Source organism: Malaclemys terrapin, chromosome 4 (assembly GCF_027887155.1).
Source record: "Malaclemys terrapin pileata isolate rMalTer1 chromosome 4, rMalTer1.hap1, whole genome shotgun sequence".
Lineage (NCBI taxonomy): Eukaryota > Metazoa > Chordata > Testudines > Emydidae > Malaclemys > Malaclemys terrapin.
Window position 1 is genome coordinate 113011847 of NC_071508.1, and position 20833 is coordinate 113032679.

General features: G+C 47.9%; 1 protein-coding gene across 1 annotated transcript in view; it reads right to left on the reverse strand.

Moving 5' to 3' along the window:
- ISM2 (isthmin 2) overlaps positions 1-20833 on the reverse strand; it is a 44722-nt gene that overhangs the window by 3467 nt on the left and 20422 nt on the right. Inside the window, exons 2-5 of the mRNA XM_054026867.1 lie at positions 7983-8246; positions 4779-5100; positions 1442-1582; positions 585-662 (exon numbers count right to left, since the gene is read on the reverse strand). Of these exons, the coding sequence (XP_053882842.1) occupies positions 585-662; positions 1442-1582; positions 4779-5100; positions 7983-8246 (805 nt within the window). The remainder of the gene's footprint in view (positions 1-584; positions 663-1441; positions 1583-4778; positions 5101-7982; positions 8247-20833) is intronic.

Consider the following 20833-nt stretch of genomic DNA (forward strand, 5'->3'; position numbering starts at 1 on the left):
CATACCACTACAGCCAGTGCAGATGGGACCTTACCCATGCCTAAAATCTGTGCTAAAGCATCACACTGCCTCAAAGTTCAACGTGGCTCAGGGACTTGGGTTAGGTTCTGTCTACACTGCATAATGGAACCAGACTGTAACCAGGCTGTGAAACCACTGTGCTGTAACTGGGCTTCCCAACATGAGTGTAGCTGTAGCATGGACAAGGGCCATAGACTCATATGACTGTGAAAACACCTACATGCGTGGGGCACCAAATCTCTCTCTTGCTTCAGGGTGGGACTTCCACTGGGGCATTTCTACCCTTCCAATTATGAAGCCACCCTTGAGTGGAATGCCTAGCCCATGCCAGCACCCTCTGTCAAATCATGGTGCCTGGCACATGCTAATGCCTAGGTCCCTACATGGAGAGAGATGACAGACATTTCATGCCTGTGTGGATATTTCACTGAAGTCCACCAGAACCTGGCCCCCTTGGCAGAACACTCCCATCCAGGTAGCACCATCTCCTCCTTGGGGTGCTGCACCACGAAATCCCTTATGAGCTCCCAGGGCCCTATTGTACAGAGGAGAAACGTGCTAACCTGAGTTGAACATCTCCGTGGTGTTCTCACCCTCAAATGGCGTCTCATCAGTGGTGAAGACCATCTCCCCATCTGCTCCTTTGGAGATAAAACATACAAGCAGAGGTAATGAATCCCTTTCCAGGGATGGGCCAGAGGTCCTGGCTAGGGTTGGGCACCAGACCCTTGTATTTCCTCCTGCCCCCTTCCCACCTTCATGGAGACCTACCCCTACGCACAGAAGACCAACGGGATGGTACCGCAAGGAGGATAACACTAAGGGAGTGTAAGATCACTGGTTGCGCTGGATCCTGATGGTTAGAGCCAGCTCTCAATAAACTTCCAGTGAGGATTTCAGGCTTCATATGTAACAGAGTTTTGATGTTAGGCAGCAGATCTATGATCCATGGGCTACTTACAGCTGATTATGGAATGACAAGCCACACCTTCTCTTCATGATGGAAAGAACCAGCCATTTTTACTGGCCCAGATCAAAAAATTAAAAACCATTAACCCTTCAAGCACTAGCCAGTATCCAAACAGAGGAAAAGAAAGCTGAGTGTTTTAAGTGTTTAGGAGGCAGGCCAAGGACCACAGAGGGATTTGGCCTATGGGTTTATTTTCTGGAGTGAGTCCCACTTAGATCCCTTCATCATGTTAGAAAGAGATAAAGTTCTCCCTGCCCTGTGGAGATGGAAAATTCCTCAGGTGACCCTCTTGCCCCCAGCTGGGAATTCATCCCTCCCGCCCTAGCAGAAACAGGATCTTGCTGTGGGCAGGGCCCACTGGGTGGATGAGTTTGAGAAAGGGCCCCCTAAGGTGTTAGGGGAGGCAGAAAAGTGGCTCTGTCTAGAGCATGAGGAGTACAATAGGCTCACCAGGGCAGCGATGCAGGTCGCAGGTTCTCGACTCGGTGGCTGTGCAGGCGTAGCCACAGGACCGGGTTCTCTTCTGGTTCCCGCTACCACAGGTCACACTGCAGGGGGACCAAGAGCTCCACTCCTCTTCATCTTCATAGTCTGGGGATGGCAAGAGAAGGACAAAGCATGAAAGTCCTTGTGCAAAGCCCAGATGGGAATGAAGCCTGGACTTCCCTGCTGGCTTCCCTCTGCCTACATTACCCTGCTCTTACCTCCCCGTCCTGCCCTCCTGAGCTATCTCCAAAGGGGAGCTGGCTAGAGCTCAGGAGAGCACTGATCAGATTCATAGATTTTTAAAGTTGAAGTCATCTAGTTTGATCTCCTGTATATCAGCAGCCATAGAACTTCACCCAGTTATCCCTGCATTGAGCCCAATAAGAAACGTAAGAACGGCCATACTGGGTCAGACCAAAGATCCATTTACCCTATTATCCTGTCTTCCGACGGTGGCCAATGCCAGGTGCCCCAGAGGGAATGACTAGAACTGGTAATCATTAAGTGATCCATCCCCATTGCCCATTCCCAGCTTCTGGCAAACAGAAGCTAGGGACACCATCCCTGCGCATCCTGGCTAATAGCCATTGATGGATCTATCCTCCATGAATTTATCTAGTTTTTTTTTTGAACTCTGGTATAATCTTGGTTTTGGCCAAGCACAATAGTTTGTGCTTGGCCAAAGCATATCTTTCAAAGAGTTATCCAGTCTTGATCTGAAGATTCCAAGAAATGGAGAATCCATCAATTCCCTGGGTAGTTTGTTCCATGGGTAATCACTCTCACTGTTAAAAATTTGTGCCTTGTTTCTACATGGAATTTATTTAGTTTCAACTTCCAGTCATCGGTTCATGTGATGTCTTTCTCTGCTAGACTGAAGACCTCTTAAGGACCTGGTATTTCCTCCTTGTGAAGAGACTTCTACCCTGTAATCAAGTCACTTCAATATTCTTTTTGATGAGCTAACGTGATCAAGCTCTTTAATCACTCACTATAAGGCATTTTCTGCAGTCCTCAAATCACTTTTATGACACTTTTCTGCACCCTCTCCAATGTATCAATATCCTTTTCAAAAATCTTCCATTCAGAACAGGATGCAGTATTCCAGTTCTGGTCTCACCAATGCTGTACACAGAAGTAAAATCACCCGTCCCACTCCTACATACTACTGCTCTGTTTATACAGTCCAGGGTCTCGTTAGTCCTTTTCACCACAGCATGACACTGGGAGCTCACGGGAAGTTGCCTGCCCACTATGACCCATAAATCCACTTCAGAGTCAATTCTTTCCAGGATACAGTCCCCCATTCTGTAGGTACGCCCTGCATTCCTTGAGCCTAGATGTATGACTTTGCACTTGGCTGTATTAAAAGGCATTTTGTTTGAATGGGCCCAGCCTACCAGGCGATCCAGATGGCTCTGTGTGACTGCCAAGTCCTCATCATTATTTACCCTCTGCCAAGCTTTGTGTCATTGGCAAAGTACATCAGCAATGATTTTATATTTGCTTCCAGACCATTGATGAAAATGTTGAATAGTGCGTAGAACTGATCCCTGCAGAACCACTGGAAACACTTCCATTCAGTGATGATTTCCCATTGGCCCAATGTGAGAGGGCGAGAGCACATGCATATGGTAAGTACCTTATGGAACTGCTGACACCACAGCCGCGCCCCCTAGAGAGGCTGGAGGTGGGCACATCCAATTCCTCTCAGTGCCCCACTCTGGCCAGCTCTGGGAACCACATTGGCTAGTTCTGGAGGGAGCTGCATCCAGTCCCCACCACTGTGACACGGGGAGTGGGGGAGAAGTGGGAACACCAGGGGACCTGAACCATCCCTGAAGTGCCCCCTTCTGCCCCTTTTCTAATTGCTCAGAGTTTTTCATGGATGCCCCTCCTGACAAACCTGAAAGTCCAGGCACTCTGCCAGGTCAGGGCAGCAGCAGGTGGCCGCACCTGCCCTCGTTGGCACCCTTCTCAGGATGTGCTTCCTGGGAACAGAATGCAGGCGTCCCGACTCCCAGTCTTAGCCACTAGACCAGTGGTTCTCAGACTTTTGTACTGGTGACCCCTTTCTCTTAGCAAGCCTGAGTGTGACCCCCCCTTATATTTAACACCATTATAAATGCTGGATGCAAAGCAGGGTTTGGGGTGGAGGCTGACAGCTCATGATCCCCCATGTAATAACCTTGCAACCTCCTCAGAAGTCCCGACCTCCAGTTTGAGAACCTCTGCACTAGACCATTCTCCTTCCCAGAGCCAGGAACAGAACCAGAGCCCTAATTCCCACCTTGGCACGCTCTCTCTCAGAGCTAAGAGCAGAACCCTGGAGTCATGGCGCCCAGTCTCCTTGCGCTAACCACTACACCAGGGCTCAAATTCATTCAGTGGGGAGGGATGAATTCCATGCTTATTGATGGTCCATGGGCTGGATATACATTTAGGACTGCACAGTCCTCTATCCACAACCACCTCCCACTGATGGCAGTGGAGGTTTGCACAGGATCAAGGTTAGAATACAGCCTTGCTTTAGTAACTCAACTTTTAGGTCATTTATTATTTGTTCAGTACCTTAATGCCACATTCAGTCTCACTCACTTCACTCTCCCCCTCTGCCCCATTTTATCTGCCAGAGCCATGAGCCATAAGATAGTTAATGCTGACACTGAAAGATCATAGAGTTACAGCTGTTAAGTCCAGAAGGGGCCATTATCATCTTGTTTGACCTGCATAACACAGGCCAGAGAACTTCACCCCCTTCATTTCTGCCTGGAGCCCATAACTGCTGTTTGATCTACAGCATATCTTCTGGAAAGGCAGCCAGTCTTCATTTATAGCCTTCAAATGCGGAGAACCTGCCACATCCCTAGGTAAGTTGTTCCAATGGCTAATTACCTGCACGGTTAAAAATCTGTATCTTATTTCTAGTCTGAATGTATGTACTCATTAGGCTTTAGCGTTAGCAATCCAATCAGCTGGGAATTCAATTCACACCTCTGAGTTATTTATCTAGGCTGTCTACAGACTCAGGCAGACTTCACTGTTTTGGTTCCATTTGGGGCACATTTGGAAAGTTTCCTTCACAGCCATAGGGACTAGAAACTTCTTTTTTTTTTTACACACAAAAACTGAGATTTATGCAAATCCATCAAGCTGCCATGTGTCTGACATCCCTGCACTAGAACAGGCTGCCCTGTGGATGCCCCCAATGCCTTTAACAGCAATCCAGCCCCCAGTGGGCAGGGAGGTGGCCACTGCAGAATTTCAGGGGGCATCTGCTGAGGGGCAGGGGATAACTCACCATAATTATATTTTTCCTTGAAGATCCAGTTCTTCTGACTCGGCCACCTCTGGTCCCAGTTGCCTCCCACTCCACTCAGCACTGTCTCCTCCTCTTCCTCATACTCTGCTGTATAATCTTCCTCCTCCTCCCCTCTGTCCAGGCTGTCATCCTCGTCCTCCTCCTCTTCCTCAGTGGGATCCGTGTACTCCCAGAAGAGGGGCCAGAAAAGGTCCTTGTGCGACAACCACTCGGAGGAGGTCAGGGACCAGTCATTGCTGGTCTCCTTCAGCAAATCCATCTCTATCTCAGCCTGGGGATCATCCACCACCTCGATGGTTACCTGGGAAGCCAGACACAAGGCAGGGCAATAAGGGAGGTGCCAGCACTGAAGCCAGGGCTTCTGGCTGACTCAGCTGCCGGGGACTCCCTTAACGGGCAACAAAGGATTTTCCTGTTGGTCCAATAGCTCCCCACTCAGGATCTAGACATTCCAACTAGTTTCCCTCTTTGGCCGGGTTGTGCTATGCTGCAGGACACAGTGCCAGGCCCTGCTAGAATCCTCCCACGGCTGATGGCTCCAGTCACTTTGTCCAGGCTTTAATGCAGGGATCTCAAACTCAAATCACCACGAGGTCCACATGCGGACTAGTACATTGGCCCGAGGGCCACATCACTAACACCTTTTCATATAAAAATGCAAAAGGCCCCCGCTCTGCCCCTGGCCCCGCCCCCACTCCACCCTTTCCATGAGACCCCATCCCTACCCTGCCTCTTCCCACCCCTTCCCCGCCCCCATTCCAACCCCTTCCCCAAATCCCCACCCCAGCCCTGCCTCCTCCCCTGAGCGTGCGGCTCCCCGCTCCTCCCACCTCCCTCCTGGAAAGCGCCACACGCCACCAAACAGCTGTTTGGCGGCGGGAAGCACCTGGAGGTAGGCAGAGGAGTGGGGACGTGGTATGGTGGGGGGGGCAGCGGGTGAGGGGAGCTTGGCAGCTGCAGGAAATAACTCCGGGGGGGCGGGGAGCTTGGCGGGCTGCAGCAAATAACTCCGCGGGCCAACTGTTTGAAACCCCTGCTTTAATGTGTCATTGAAAAAACCTGACATCCCAGAGTCTGGAGGCAGCGAGAGGCACATTGCATAAAACAACAACAACCCAGAAGACCTGGGGAGATTCAGGTTTGGTAAACAGTTTGTGAAGCACGCTGAGGTGCCCGAGACAGGCAAGTGGTCGGTCAAGCAACATAATCCTCCAGGAATAGAAACAGCCCCGCACACCGAGAGAGGAGGCAGTTTAGTAATGGGATAGGTGCTACAAAGTAAGATGTCCCTGGGGGTTAGCTGGGCCCTTGCTCTGGGAATGGAAAGCAGCAGGACCAGCACTGAGGTGATCGCGTGGGCTGAAACTCCAGCCACACTCCTAGAGAGGCCAAGATTATTTTCTGGCTTGAATCACTAGAGCAGTGAGTTTGGTGGATCTCAGCCTAATTGCAAGCAGACCTTCCTCCACAGTACAAAACTCAGCCTGGCACAGCTGGTAGGAGGGACCCAGGACTGGAATAGCAGGTGTTGCTGCAAGAAAGGATTGAGGTACATTGGCAGAGGTGTGTGTGGGTAGGCCAGGGCTAGACTAGCGGGGGGTGTTGCAGGTCAGTCAGGAGACATGTTTTGGGGTTGGCTAGCCCAGCCAGGCAGGGTTGGGGAAAATCTCTCCTGACTGCAGAGGGCCAGTGCATAGGCTAGAACTCTTAGAAATTCAGTGCTCGTATCCCTTTAGGAAACTGTCCATGAACCCATCCTTGCTCTTTAAAGGGAGGAGTTCTAGAAAGAAGCGAGAGGGTCCAGGAGTACAGAGAATCCTGACTGAGCCGATCTGGTTATACAGCATTCATTCCCTTGTGCAAGGAATTTATATGCCAGCATCTCCTGTCCTAAATGGGTGTGGCTTATATGTGCCTGAGGATTATTTGCCAAAATATATGGTATCAGCCTTGCAGAGTCTAGGAAATGGGGCCCCCACACAAAAGGTTTCCAATTAGGAGATCAAACAAGGCCAGAGAGAAAACATCTGGTTAATTGACCCCACCCTGCAGTCTGTCTGTAGCACTCCCCAGGCCTGGGTCCAGTTCCAGTCTGCCACAGCGCCCTCCCCCTGACAGTCTCCACACCCCGCACACATGCTGACGGCCAGGGCCCAGCTAAGGCAGCAATCAGGCCCTTTAGGGATGAAGAGGAAATGGAGATCAGAGCAATTCTGGATACTGAGCTGGAGGTATTACCCCTCTGCCCAACCAAGTCCTGCAGCACATCGAGGGAGTGTTCCTGATCAGATCCTTCCCCAATGGATTTTGTGCCGGCTCTATACAGGCAGGGTGAGGGTTAAGGGACTTTGTCAATAGGCTCCCCACAATACAAGGTTAACCATGGCAGTGGTTTGCTTCCCATTGCTCCTATGTGCTGGGAGTTTATTTTGGCCTCTCTTCCCCAAGACTCTGGGAAAAATGAATCACCCCAGCCCCTTATATTGCCCAGTTTCAGTAAATTGGTGACTTGGATTGGGCAACGTAAGAGCCGACCCAAATGGAACCTTTGTTCAGTTTCACCCTGGAGTCAGGTCCCTTCTCTCATCCATTCCAGACCCACCCACCTCTCCACTTGGATTCCTTCCCACCCATAACAATGGGGAGCTGTAGCAGATCTCAGTGTCTCCCCGCTGGAACTTGGGTGTAACAGTCACTAAAAATCTGCCACTACTTCCCCATTAGTTTGGCCCAAAATGTACAGTGAGCCCATGAGCACAAGCTTCTTAGAGCGAGGGAGTTCCTGTCAGATGTGGCAATACTGCCCCAGGAAGTGCCACCACCCTGGCACACAGTCACTCCCCACTGGCCTCTGCAAGGCACTTTACCCTAAAAACTGCTGGCGACAGAGCAAGCTGTGGTGGAATCAACAGCACTGGCAATAATCCAGGCTGAGACCAGCTGTCTGGGATGGTGTACAGATAATGAAATCAGTCCTATCATGGTGCAGAGGAAGGAGTTTGGGGGCCCTTCTGGTCCCTACCGCACGGCAGATGGACAGGTCGTCCCCAATCAGGTCGTCCCCAATCAGGTCGTCCCCCGGCCCCTCAAGTGATTCTACGCTTGCATAATCCAGCCACATTACTTTTTTGCTCCTGCCCAAAGTGTCCGTGTCCAGCCAGTGACAGAGACTTGTGCTCCTACCTGTATGTTTGGGTTCTGGGCACTCAGGTCAACGTTGGCCAACCCTGGCAGGTTCTGTAAGTCCAGCACGAAGGGTGTGCTCTCCTCCTTGCTAGCGCCGCCAGGCCAGAGTGGCACTGGCTGGTTCCTCACAGCCCGTTGGGACGACCATCGGCGTTTGTGCCGGCGAGGCCCAGCCTGCCCACTTCGCCTCAGGCTCCGAACCTTGTTGGACTGTGGCATCTCCTCTTCCTGAGTCAAACGGGTGTCAGATGAAGTGGAGACCTGGCAATGAAAGAGGCAGCCATGGCAGTTCCAACCCCACTCTGACCATCTCCACAGCTACCATTCAGGACTCCCTCCACTACATCCTCACACCAGGGACAGGGCAGGAGAGCAGGCACTATGGCGGTGAGCAGCTGCCTGCAAATGCCGAGGAACGGGTCCCTGAAACACACCTACTAAGAACAAACGCAAGGTTTATTGACCCACCATCTCCCTATTCCTCCAAGTGTGGTCTGAGACAGCAAACAGGCCATACAAGCAAAGAGCATATTGACTGCAACACTAGATCTGGCCACCGACTTATCTATTCCACTATCCTCACCCCCCCCCCCCACAGCACCCAAGCGGAGCAATTGCCCATCTAGTCCAATATCCCTGCCACTCTGGAGCAGAGCAATGGCTCTATTACGTCTGGCATTTCCCTGCTTTCTGCCACATCAGAAACCAGTCCAGTATTTGCACCTCTCTGCTATAACACTGTCCCATCTAATCTGGCATTTTGATTTCCCTGCCCATACCAGACCAGTCTGCTAGTCCACCTTGTTTGGGATCTTCACTTCTGACAATATCCGAGACCAAATTCTTTGGAGGAAGGACAAAAATCTATAATGCACCTGCCCAGCTGTTCAATATTTTACATGGAGGAAAAATTCCAAAACGCCCCCCACCGTGATCAGCCCCTGCAAACTATCAATTGTCACCCTGAGGCACGAGATTTGATAACTTCTAGCTGGAAAATGATAAATGCAAAGATTATTAATGGTCACAAAGTCACCCAGCCCGACACTCATACGTGGTGAATTAATCTGAGGTGGAACTTTCCCAAGATAACCCAGCCATGTAAAAACTAGTTATTAGTATCAGAGAAAACAACTTATTTGAAGTTAGTCCAGTAAAAGATATTACCTCACCCGCTTTGTCTCTAGGAACCTCTTGAACGAATCGTCTACTAAAGATCAATAGGAAAAGAAACTGCTAAAGATGAATGGCTGCATTTTACATTGTAGGAAACAGATAATGGCTGGTTAAAGCCCCCTTGTATAACAGACTATGAAGCAACATAACTTATTTGTAAATGGTACCCGTGACTCAAGCTGTGTGTTAGCTGACCTGCTCTCACTCTGCTGACATTTTTATCCATTCTGAGGCACATTGTGCTCACCTCTGCATTCCCACTCTGGTCTGGGAGCTGCAGCAAGAAACAGTCTCGTGCTGATGCCATCTTCCAGGAAGCCTGATTCTCAAGAGGCTTCCAGACCAGGATGGGTTAAGGGTGGATTTGGAAAGAAGCAGGATTAACTCCTACAAATGAAATCACTTGAACCAGGTCCCCACGTCACTAACCTCTGCGCTCGACACACACTGGGATTAAAGGGTGCAAGTCAAAGGGGCTGCAAGCTTCAGTGCATCAGAGAAATTGGAGATGGGAACAACCTGTCAAGCTCTCTACACCCCAGTCCTCGCTCAACCAATGCAGGCTTCCCTACAGAAGGTTCTTCAGTGGTCTAGGATTTAACTTTCCAACCTATGTGCCTTCCACCCTGCCTGATTCCCCAGCTTAGTGCATCTCGCAGGTAGCAGGTATTTCCTGATGCCCAGCCTAAATCCGCCTTTGTTCCTAGCTCTCTTCCCTGGCACCACCAAACCCTCCTTCCCCTTCATGAGCCCAGACTGTAGCTGCAGGATTAACAAAGAGGGAGAAGCTCCCCTCCCCACCAGGGAGACAGAACAGCACTTTTACCTGCAATTAGGGCCAGATGGTTTGGGGAGGGACTCCCCCTCCCTTTCATCCTGATCACTGGAGCACTTCAAAGAGAGCTGGAGCCGGGCCAGGCTCACATGAGCACACATACAGCATGTCAGCCAGGCCTGTTCCTGCACATCAAAGGCCTGGTGCCTGTCTCCCCCCGCCCCCAGAGAAAGGAAGGAGCAGCGGGGACACTGCTGGTCCCTTTGCTGTTTATCAGAGTGGAGCTGGCTGTGGCAGAGACTGCGACAGCTTTGTCCAGATGGGCCCCTGCGTACAGGTTGGAGGGGGGTTCTGGGTGAATATTCCATGTGCAGGGAGAGTCGCTGCTCTGTCCTGGAGGAATGATCAGGGAGGATGGATATTATGCCCAGAGCTTTGTTTGAATTGATCTAGCTCTGATGCCACTGCCCTAGACAAGCAATGGCTCCAATCTAAGACATCCATGGCCCCAGGGTTTTGTTTGGGGTCTGTCCGTCCCTCTGATTTGACATTCCGTTGTGGGAAAGGGGAGACAAAGGCAGGATAGGAGTTTTTTATATTCGCCAAGTAGATGTGGCAACTCAATTAACTCTCCCACGTCAGCTAGGGCTGTGCAGCAGCAGGGCATGGTGGGTCCTACTGCCAAGGATTATGGGGACATTTTAATGGGTTCTGGTCAGGGTGGGGTTAACATTCTGAGGTTTGGGTTCAAAACACAAAGAACATTCAGTTCCAACCACTCTTGAGAACCTCAAAGCCCAGCCCATGGATTGCCTCTCTCCTCCAACTCCCAGCCCCAGACAGCTTTCACCCACAAAACCTTGGCCCCTGGAATGCTGCTACCCCCAGCCCCTACCAAATGCAACAAGCCAGCCCCTGGATCGCCACCACCACCACCCACTCCACAGTGGGCCAGAGCCAGGAGTTAGTTGAGAGCAGGCACCACAAAGAGGTGCTGTATAGATTTCACAAGATTCACCACACACCCGTGAGCTGAAACAGCTCAGAGGAAAGGCCAAGTCCAACCAGACATGAAGTGCAGTCGGTATTTCCAAGGTTTCTCCCCAGTGCGGCTTGCTCTGGAATTCAAGCCCTTCTGTTTCTGGATCCTGACTTGCGTCACGCTAAGCCATTTCGACCTTGGGATTCCCTACTAGGTGGCTCAAGATATTGGGAATAAGTCACTACTAATCCACCGCAGCGTCTGAGTGCTTTTCACTCCTTCACCCTCTGAGGGCTATTTGCTACCTGCAATATCTCAGTCCAGCTCTGAGTGAGAAAAGCATCCACATCATGAAGGTCAGCATCACAGTTAGCCCTTCTCAACAGAAAGGCTGAGGATGAAGCACCAACAGAGGGTAATGTGACGGAAAATGAACCTGTTCTGTGGATAAAGAGACTCTTGTTGCTAGGTCTGTCCATAGGACATCTTTTACAAGCACTACATTTTCACCAAACTGTACATTAAACCTTGTATTACAGTAACATACAGCACTGCAAGAAAGTCACGTCAATAAAACACTGGTGACACATAGCCCTTTTATAGGGCTTTTCAACTGTAGGCCTCAAAGTGCTTAACAAAGGCAAGTAGGCATCATCATCCCCACTTTACACATGTGGAAACTGAGGCACAATGCAGGGAAGTGTCCGTCACACAAGAAGTCACAGTGATAGAGGCTGGAGAAGACGCGGCTCTCCTGACTCCCACTCTTCTGCCCTATCACTGGCCAATACTGCCTGGTTCAGATTTTACACCCTCACCAACTCAGGAAATTCAGATTCTGGTTCCCACAGGGGTAACATAATCCTGCTGAAGGAGACCTGGAAAGAGCTGATAGGCTGAAAGACTGCCAGATTTAAGAAACCCCTCACCCATTTACCAAGCATAAAGTCCTCTGGAATCACTAGTTCCCTTTGCTATTCTACCAGCATCCCCTGCCTCAATTCCAAGCCACAACACACACCCGACGTCCCCACCGTCCCTATCTTGCACACAGTGGCCACTGAGCTCCTGGCAATACCAATGTGCCCAGACCCTAATATTTTAAGGACTGAAATAGGCCCTCAGACATAATTTTTTAATTTGCCAGTCACTTATTAATATTCATCAAATTGCCCAGCACCATCTCCCCAACAACTCAGTGATCTTCTCAAACACTCAGGGGATGAGTGGGTGTCTCTCTGAAATCAAAAAAGGTTTGTATATATCAGAAGCAATCCCTACTGGCCAAGTTTCAGCACAATATCCCACGCAAAGGCAGAGGCAACACGTAACTGTTGATAATGGGGGTGGGGGGCATGATTTTGAACTCTGTGAGCTGGGTGGATGTCAGTATGAAAATGTGCATCTTTCATGTCAAAAGCCGAGTCCTCTAATGAGGGAACTATTGATGCCAAGGATATCATGTGGAATTTTAGCTTTCAAATGAACTAGTTGAACTGTCACAGATCAAGAATTGGTCTCCATCCCCCATTCTTCTTGGGGATTAGGAAGTAGAATCCCTTCCCTTGATATTGAGGTGGAAACCTTTCTATGGCTCCCCTGAGGAGAAGAGAGTTCACCTCTTGTCGTAGAATCTCGTGAGAGTGGTCCCTTAAAAGGAACTGAGAAGGGTGTTTGTGAATAGGAGATACCAGAAACACCATCAGATAACCCCATCATGAATAATCTCTAATACCCATTTATCTGTAGGTAAGGCCCTCCAGTTTTTCTGCAAATTTCATAAGGTGGCCTCCAAATATTAGGGGAGAGGAATAAAATGGCATCAGTAAGGGGATGTGGATCTCAGCAGTCCTGCTCATGTATTCTCTTAGGGGCAGGGCTGTAAAAGCCCAGTGAGCGAAGCATTGACCTTTAGTCTTTAAGGGAGTGGAGAGACTCCACCATCTTCTCATAAAAGAGGCTGATAATATCAAAGGGCAGATTTGGGATGGTACTCCACAACTCTCTAGGGAAACCTGAGAATTGCAACCATGAGTTCCTCCTCATAACTATGGCTGTAGCCATCCTCCTAGAAGCAGAATCTGCTACTTCCAGTGTGGCTTGGGGGGGGGGGAATTTTGGCCACCAGCCCTCTTTCACCCACTAAGCCCTGGAAGCAGGCCCTATCATCCTTAGGGAGCTTGTCCTTGAATTCCAAACACTTATTATAGTTGGTAAAATCATATTTGGCCAAAAGGACCTGGAAATTTGAGATCCTGAACAGGAGGGAGGTGGAAGAGAAGACCTTTCTTCCTAGTAAGTTGAGTCACTTATGTCCCTTATTAGAGAGAGTAGATTTTGGATGCTGTTGCTTGGACTATTCTGTAGCCATCTGCATCACCAAAGAGTTAGACACTGGGCGAGATAAATCTCTCCCACCCCGGACGGAACAAAGTAGCATTTCTCAGGCCTCATAGGGGTGGGTGGACAAGAAGCAGGGATGTGCCAAACCACCTTTGCTGGGTGCACAATGGCCTCACTGATGTGGAGGGCCAGTTGGCTGGGACTGGAAGGCTGCAGAATGTCCAGTAAACTGTGCTGAGGCTCCTAGACATCCTCCAGCTGAAACTGTAGCTCCGCTGCCACATTGTACATGAGCCTCTGGTATTGTTTAAAGTCGTCTGGTGGAGACAGAGAAGATGGAGCACCCGCCTCCTCTGGTGAAGATGACAAGATCGCTCCCGGAACCATTGGAATAGTCGGATCTGGATCACCTTCCCCTTCTGACAGTGCTGGTTGTGCGTAGTGGGCAATGGCAAACAGGGCTCCTGCACTGATCCCAGATGTCTCTGGTAGGGCTCCCAGGGTTCCCAACATTGCCAGTAGGATGGATCAAATGATGGAGGAGAACCCCATGCCATCGGCTACCGCCTGTCCCTTGGCCAATCATCTCTGGTCGGGGGTCAGAACCCTGATCATTTGGGGCTCGTGGCTCATGCTCCCTCTGTCTGACACCACAGAGGCTCCTACAGAGGCTCAGACTCATCCGACAAGAAAGCCAGAAGCCTGATCTCCGGAAGAACCAATGGTACCTATGTTTGCACTCCAAGGCTGGCAGGGAGGATGGGGACTCTGCCTTGCAAGAACAGTCTCTTCCTCTGATATATCCACGTCGTGGAATAGAGACAGTTCTGGTAGGAGGGGTGAATGCGGGCAGGGAAGAAGAGGTCCTCTGGGGAGCCATAGGTGTCAGAATGTTCTGGGTTACCAGCAGAGTCCATCAGCAGAGCCATTGGAACCAGACTGGTCACTGTGGCAGGCAGCTTCCTCTGGAGCCGTGTTGCTTCCAGGTGCCACATCGGCTCTAAAAGTAGATGGGAGTGCCAGGAGCCATTTATCACAGGTCTTCACCATAGTCACTGATGTCCATACCTTTGCACGCCTCCTTCTCCTGTTGAGAAGATTTACTCAGACCTAAGTCCTTAGTGTCCATGCACGCAGCTCCCCCACTTTGATGGGGTCAGGAAGTGATCCTTTCTCTTCAGGAACTTGTCCTTATGTGTAGGAAAATGCCCCTTATTCTCATGTGAAGCCATCTCTTTAGGCTTAACAGTTTTAGCCTCCATTCCCAAGCTCATGCCTGCTTGTTGAGACTGATGTATGGGTGGGTTCCCCTGCCAGGATCTGAGTGGGGTTTCATTGCCTTCTCCATAAAATGTTTTCTGAGACTCACGAGACTGGGGAGGAAAAGAGCAGCAGATGCTGCACTTGGCAGAATTATGAACCTCATCCAGGCAGTAGGCAGAGTTGATATTCGTAGCTCACTGAAAAGGAGCGAGGGCAGAAAATACAGTTTTTGAACCCTGGGACTCTGGGCATAATCCCAGACTTCTCAGGGGGAAAAGGGTCCTGGGTGGGTGTAACAGGGTGCCAATCAACACTGCGGCGCCTTCTGATGGGCTGCCCTGGGGATTAGCTCTATGCCCTCTTCTGGTGGTGTCTCACCTGCCGTCACCTCTGGTCCTGGACCCGTGTCGCTACAAGGACCGCGGCGTCCTCTTCAGGACACAGCCCTCTGGCCGTGCCGCACTCTGTGTTCCCCTATTCCGGAGGAATGTACCTCAGTGCGACGGTCCAGTCACTTACTCAGTGGCGAGTGCGGGTGAGGGGGGAATCGGGGCCCGCCCACTTCTCCGGGTCCTGGCCCAGGGACCCTGTAGATGGCAGCCACGTGGTTCGTCCCCTTGAACCTCTCAGTCTATTTCCCTGGGCTACTCCCCTGCTAGGGTGACCAGACAGCAAGTGTGAAAAATCGAGACAGGGGTGGGGGGTAATAGGAGCCTATACAAGAGAGAGACCCAAAAATCGGGACTGTCCCTATAAAATCAGGACATCTGGTCACCCTATCCCCTGCAGACCCAGCATACCTCCTCCCTTATCTCAGGGCCTCAGCATGCCAGCAGTCAGCCGGGAGCTCGCTCACTCCTCTGATCCTGCCCTACACTGCTTTGTCCAAGATGCTAGTGTTCTTCTTCCTGCAAGGCAGGCAGTCCTCCCTTCTCGAGCTCCAGGGAGCAACTGAACCTGCTCTGCCCTGCAGCTCTTCTTATATGGGCCAGCCCGGCCCTGACTGGCTGCTCCTCACAGCCCCTCTCTAATTGGATGTCTCCTGAGCAGCCTCCCTGTCTCTCAACCCATTTATAGGTCAGTATGGGGTGGATGCCCCATCACAGTGGGGAAGAAAGAGGGAAAACCACTATCCAACTATGCTGTGTGAAACACACTATGCTATAAAAATTACTAAAGCTGCTCAGAACTAACTATATACAGTGTCTTACAGCAATGATGCAGTAAAAACCGAGCGGAGGACACCGAAGATTCCGACTCAGATCATGTGGCGCTAAGAAGGAACTGGCAAGGCATTGGCCTGCACCACCTTTTATGCCCTTGGTGCGGTGCACGAGGAAAGCATGTGTGAGCCAATGGACACTGCTTACAAAAAATCCCGGACTCAGGCACAGAGTGCGCATGTGTACCCCATGTGTGGAATACACACAGGTACCATCACCTGAAGATATCAGTAAGTCAGTCCTTCCCACTGTGCCCTAGCAAAACAGCCAGCAACACAAAGTGCCTCATTACCACCAAAAATAAAGTGACTTTCCACTTCAGTTTACAAGTAGTTATTGAAGAGACTTTTGAATATTGTCAATGTCTTGCGGTTTTATAAATCTGAACTAAAAAAAGTGATGACCGCCATTCTCTTTGGTGACTCTCACTCTAACTATGCATGTTAAATTGCATTCCATATAATCATTAGCAGTACATTTGCTACAGACCTGCATAGGCCTGTCTGGTATATATCAGTTACTAGTGTTGTTTTTAAAAAGTTTTGGTTGTTTAATTACTTTTGATAAAGTTATTTTTGTTTGTTTAAAAAAGGTTTTGAAATTCTAAATAAAAAATATGAGAAAAAACAAGAAGGAAACAAAATCAACTTTATTATTTCGGCCTACTCACACAAGATAAATGCTTCTTTCTGGTCATTTTTCCCAAGCTCTCTCTACTGTTCTCAAGTATGTATTGCACCTAACTCACCTCTGCTGTGAACAATTAACATTTCATACAACACATGTCAAGCAGCTGCAAACAAACCCATGCATGAATTATTGAAGGGGAAATAAAAGGGGTCTGTGCTATTTTTTTAAGCAGAATACTTTTTTTTCCACCTATATCCACCTCATTAAAAACCAACTGTATAGATTTTGATCAAATGTTCCAAATAAGTTTACCTTTGAACTGAAACCAAGCATGAGAAATTTTCAGCCCAAGAGGAACATTTTTTGAGAAAGTTATAAAACTGCTGAACACAGGGGTTTTAGAACCAAACTCACTGTGATTCCTTTACAGAACAGGTCCTGAACAATTCCCACTGCCAGTGAGTGGCAGAAAGGGGAGGGGTGCAATCTATTACAACATTGTTAAGATTCTTAAAATACAAGAAATCCCCAAATAACTTTAACAGTATTTTAGCCAACGAGAATAACATTTTATTCATAGATTCCAGGGCCAGAAGGGACCATTGTGATCATCTGGTCTGACCTCCTGTCTAGCACAGGCCAGAGACCTTCCCCAAAATAATTCCTAGAGTATCTTTCAGAAAAACATCCAATCTTGATTGTAAAACTGCCAGTGATGGAGAATCTACCATGACCCTTGGTAAATTGTTCCACTGATTAATTACCCTCACTGTTTAAAAATGATGTCTTATTTCCAATCTGAATTTGTTTAGTTTCAACTTCCAGCCACCGGATCACGTTATACCTTTCTCTGCTACACTGATGAGGCCATTATCAAATATCCGTTCCCCATGTAGGTACTTAGACTGTATTCAAGTCACCCCTTCATTTTCTTTGTTTAGCTAAATATAGTTATAGACTCAGGAAGTTCAAGCTATGGCATGTTTTTCTAGTCCTTTAATCATTGTAAGGGCTCTTCTCTAAACCCTCTCACATTTATTAACATCCTTCTTGAATTGTGGACTCCTGAACTGGACACAGCATTCTAGCAGCACTCAGACCAGTGCCAAGTACAGAAGTAAAAGAACTTCTCCACTTGTTTATATTGGTCTAGTTCTTCAATCAAAAGCTGTAGTGTGGTTGTGACAATTGAATTTCTCAGCAAAACACTGTCTCCCACTGAACAGAATTATTCTGTAATAGAAAAGGAATGTTTGGGCTGTACAACATAGATCCTACCTGTTTAATTGAGGCATTCAGGGTGTTAATAGACCATTCAAGTCACCATTATTATGGCTCCATAGAACAAAAGGAACCAGCTCCACATTGCTATGTTGGAGCATAGCTTGGCAGGAATTTATAGAAATTAAACATATTGAGGGGTTGGAGAACAAAATAGCTGATGTCCTATCCACAGAAGAGGGAGCAAAGGTGAAGCTTATGTCATATCCAATTGCCAAAACTCCAGCATGGGACTCACAAGGGAGGTGTGACAATCAGGGTATGGCACCTTAAGGGGAGAACAGAAGGTTTAAACCCCCAAAATGAGCAGTTAAACCATTAGGTATTATTGTACTATAAAAGTATATTGAGTAAGGTCTTTTATGAAAGCTTGTAATGTTCTGAATTTGATGGTCATTATGAACTATATAGAGACTGTGGTTATGAATCTAAGTATTTATATAGAGAGAAAACGGTGCTCATATTCTGTGGTGAAATTTTAGCTACGCCTCACATCAGGGAGGTGAGCAGTCAAGTGGGAGAGGTACCTCCCAAGCTAGGTGTTTACAAGAAACCAGCTTCAGGCAACCATCTATTGTCCAGCTCAAAAAAGGACAATGGTGGACCATTGAAGTTAATGGAAAAACATTCAGACAACTGGGAATTTCCCCACTTTGAATATCTATATTGACTGAAGAAAAAAACTGTAAAATGGAAGGGGTTTGAAATCCATCCAGAAACTGAGGGATAGCCTCCAAGTGGAAAGCTGTCTCTAAACGCAGAATCCCCCCTCTAGCTAGAGGTACAATGGGAAACTGTTCAAAGGTAATTGGTAATTTGCATTAGAAAGGTGATTTTATGTAATATGGAAATGTAAAGCCTGTGGGTGCATCTTTATGTTTATGATTATCTGTGTAACTTGTATGTGTTTGCTTTCCCTTTTTATTTAATCTTTGACTCCATGATTTTTAGCAATTAAATATATTGTATGTTTATATTTAAGCAGGTCTCTGGTGTGAAAACTGTGGGGAGTGGGGGACCACAGTGGACTGATAACTGGGAACTGGTTTCACGCTCTCGGCAGTGACGAACCAGAAGGATCGGTCCAAATGTCTGGTAATTAAGAATTTGGGGAAGATGGATTTGGGGAGACCCAGGACTGGAAGTGCTGTTGGGGTCACCCTGCAAGGAGTAACTAGGCTGGTGAGAGCCAGGGTGAGACCTTGTGCTAGCACCAATGCACCCTGAAGTTACAGGGCAGACCCCATTGATCCTCTGGGTGATCCCCAAGAGGTCACAGTGGTACCAAGTCAAATGCCTTACAGAAATCTAAGTATATTACATCAACACTATTACCATTATCAAACTTGTAATCTCATCCAAAAAAGATATCAAGTTAGTTTGACAGGATCTACTTTCCATAAACCCATGTTAATTGGCATTAATTATATTATCGACCTTTAATTCTTTATTAACAGAGTCCTGTATTAACCACTCTATTATCTTGCCTGGGACTGATGTCACACTGACACGACTAGAATTACCAAAATTATCCCACTTACCCTTTTTAAACATTGACTTGCTTCTAGTCTTCTGGACCTTCCCTAGCACCCCATGAGTTATTGAAAATTAATCATAGTAGTCCAGTTAGCTCCTCAGCCAGTTCTTGTAAAATTCTTGGATGTACGTTATCTGGACATGCTGATTTTATAATGTCTAAATTCAGTAGCTGCAGTTTAAAATCCTTCTGAGATACTAATGGAATGGAAAAGGCGTTATCATATGTTATGACTAAATCGTCTGTTTTTTTCCAAATACAGAACAGAAATATTTATTGAACACTTCTGCCTTTTCTGCATTATTATTGATAATTCTAACATTTCTATCTAGTAATGGATCAATACCGTTATTGGGATTCTTTTTATTCCTATTATACTTAAAATACTCCTTCTTACTGTCTTTAATTCTACTGGCAATAGATTTCTCCTTGTGACCCTTTGCTTCCCTTGTCAATTTTCTACAATTCTTAGTTTCTGATTTACATTTATTACTATTAATATTTTATAGCTGCCTTCACTTTTCCTCTAAACTAGGTCAGTTTTTTAACCAATATAGCCTTCTGCCTCAATTGTAGCTTTTTGGGCATCTAGTAAATGTTCATGTAACTCTAACCCATTCAGTGTAGCACTTTGTCCCCCTTTAGTGGTGGCTGGGCCACAAACAGAGGTTGATGGCCTTGATACAGCTTTGGCTAACAGACCTGGGTCTTTAGACAAGGCAGTAGACGATCATGCTTTAAGGTCCAGAGGCCCCAGGATCCATACCGCTGCTGACCCTTTAGGGGTAAGATGTTGCATTCAGATGAAAAGTCAACTGTATACCAATTTTACTTGTGACGGTCACCTGGCCATTGTCACCACCTACTTCGCAGATTGTTCAGATCTGCACTGAAATTATTATTTCTAGAGACACAAAAGCATGGTAGGTATTGTGACGTTTCACTCCATATTCTTTATGAAAACATACTTATGATATGAATATGACATAACTGAGATGTACTTTATGCAAGGTGGGTCTTGTAAGATATCATTGGAAAGGTTATAATTTACTGAATGTGATTATCCAATTTGTATGCCTGTATCATTTCTGTATCTGAAGTTAGGAATATTGACTATGTATCTGGATTTCAACTATGCTACTTTGGGTGACGCCCCCTGCTAACACCTCAGGTACAACAATGGAAAAGCCAGACAGGGCGGATGACCCATCAGTGAGGACAATGGACTGTGAAAGGCTTGGCCTTCCTGTGGATGCTCCATACTGCCACTGACTCATGGACGCTGTGATACTACAGAGTCAGGTGGTCTTGTCACCTGATACTAAACATTACCTGGGACTTCTTGTAACTTTCCACTGGAAGGGAAGGGGGGGGTCAAGTTTGGGAAACAAAGGATTCCTGCCTTATGTAAATCCTATTTACGGGTGGGGAGGAAGGCAAATGGAGCTCCTCCTCTCTATGGCCTGTCTGCCCAAGAAGAAAGACTGCTAAAGCCACCTGAAGGGAAGGCGGGGGTGGAGGGGGCAGTCTGAAAAGAAATATAACTGGAACGCTGAACCACAGAAACTTTGCAACCTGCCTACAATAACATTTAGGGTGAGAATTTACATTGGGTAACCTGTTTCTTAAGTATACTGA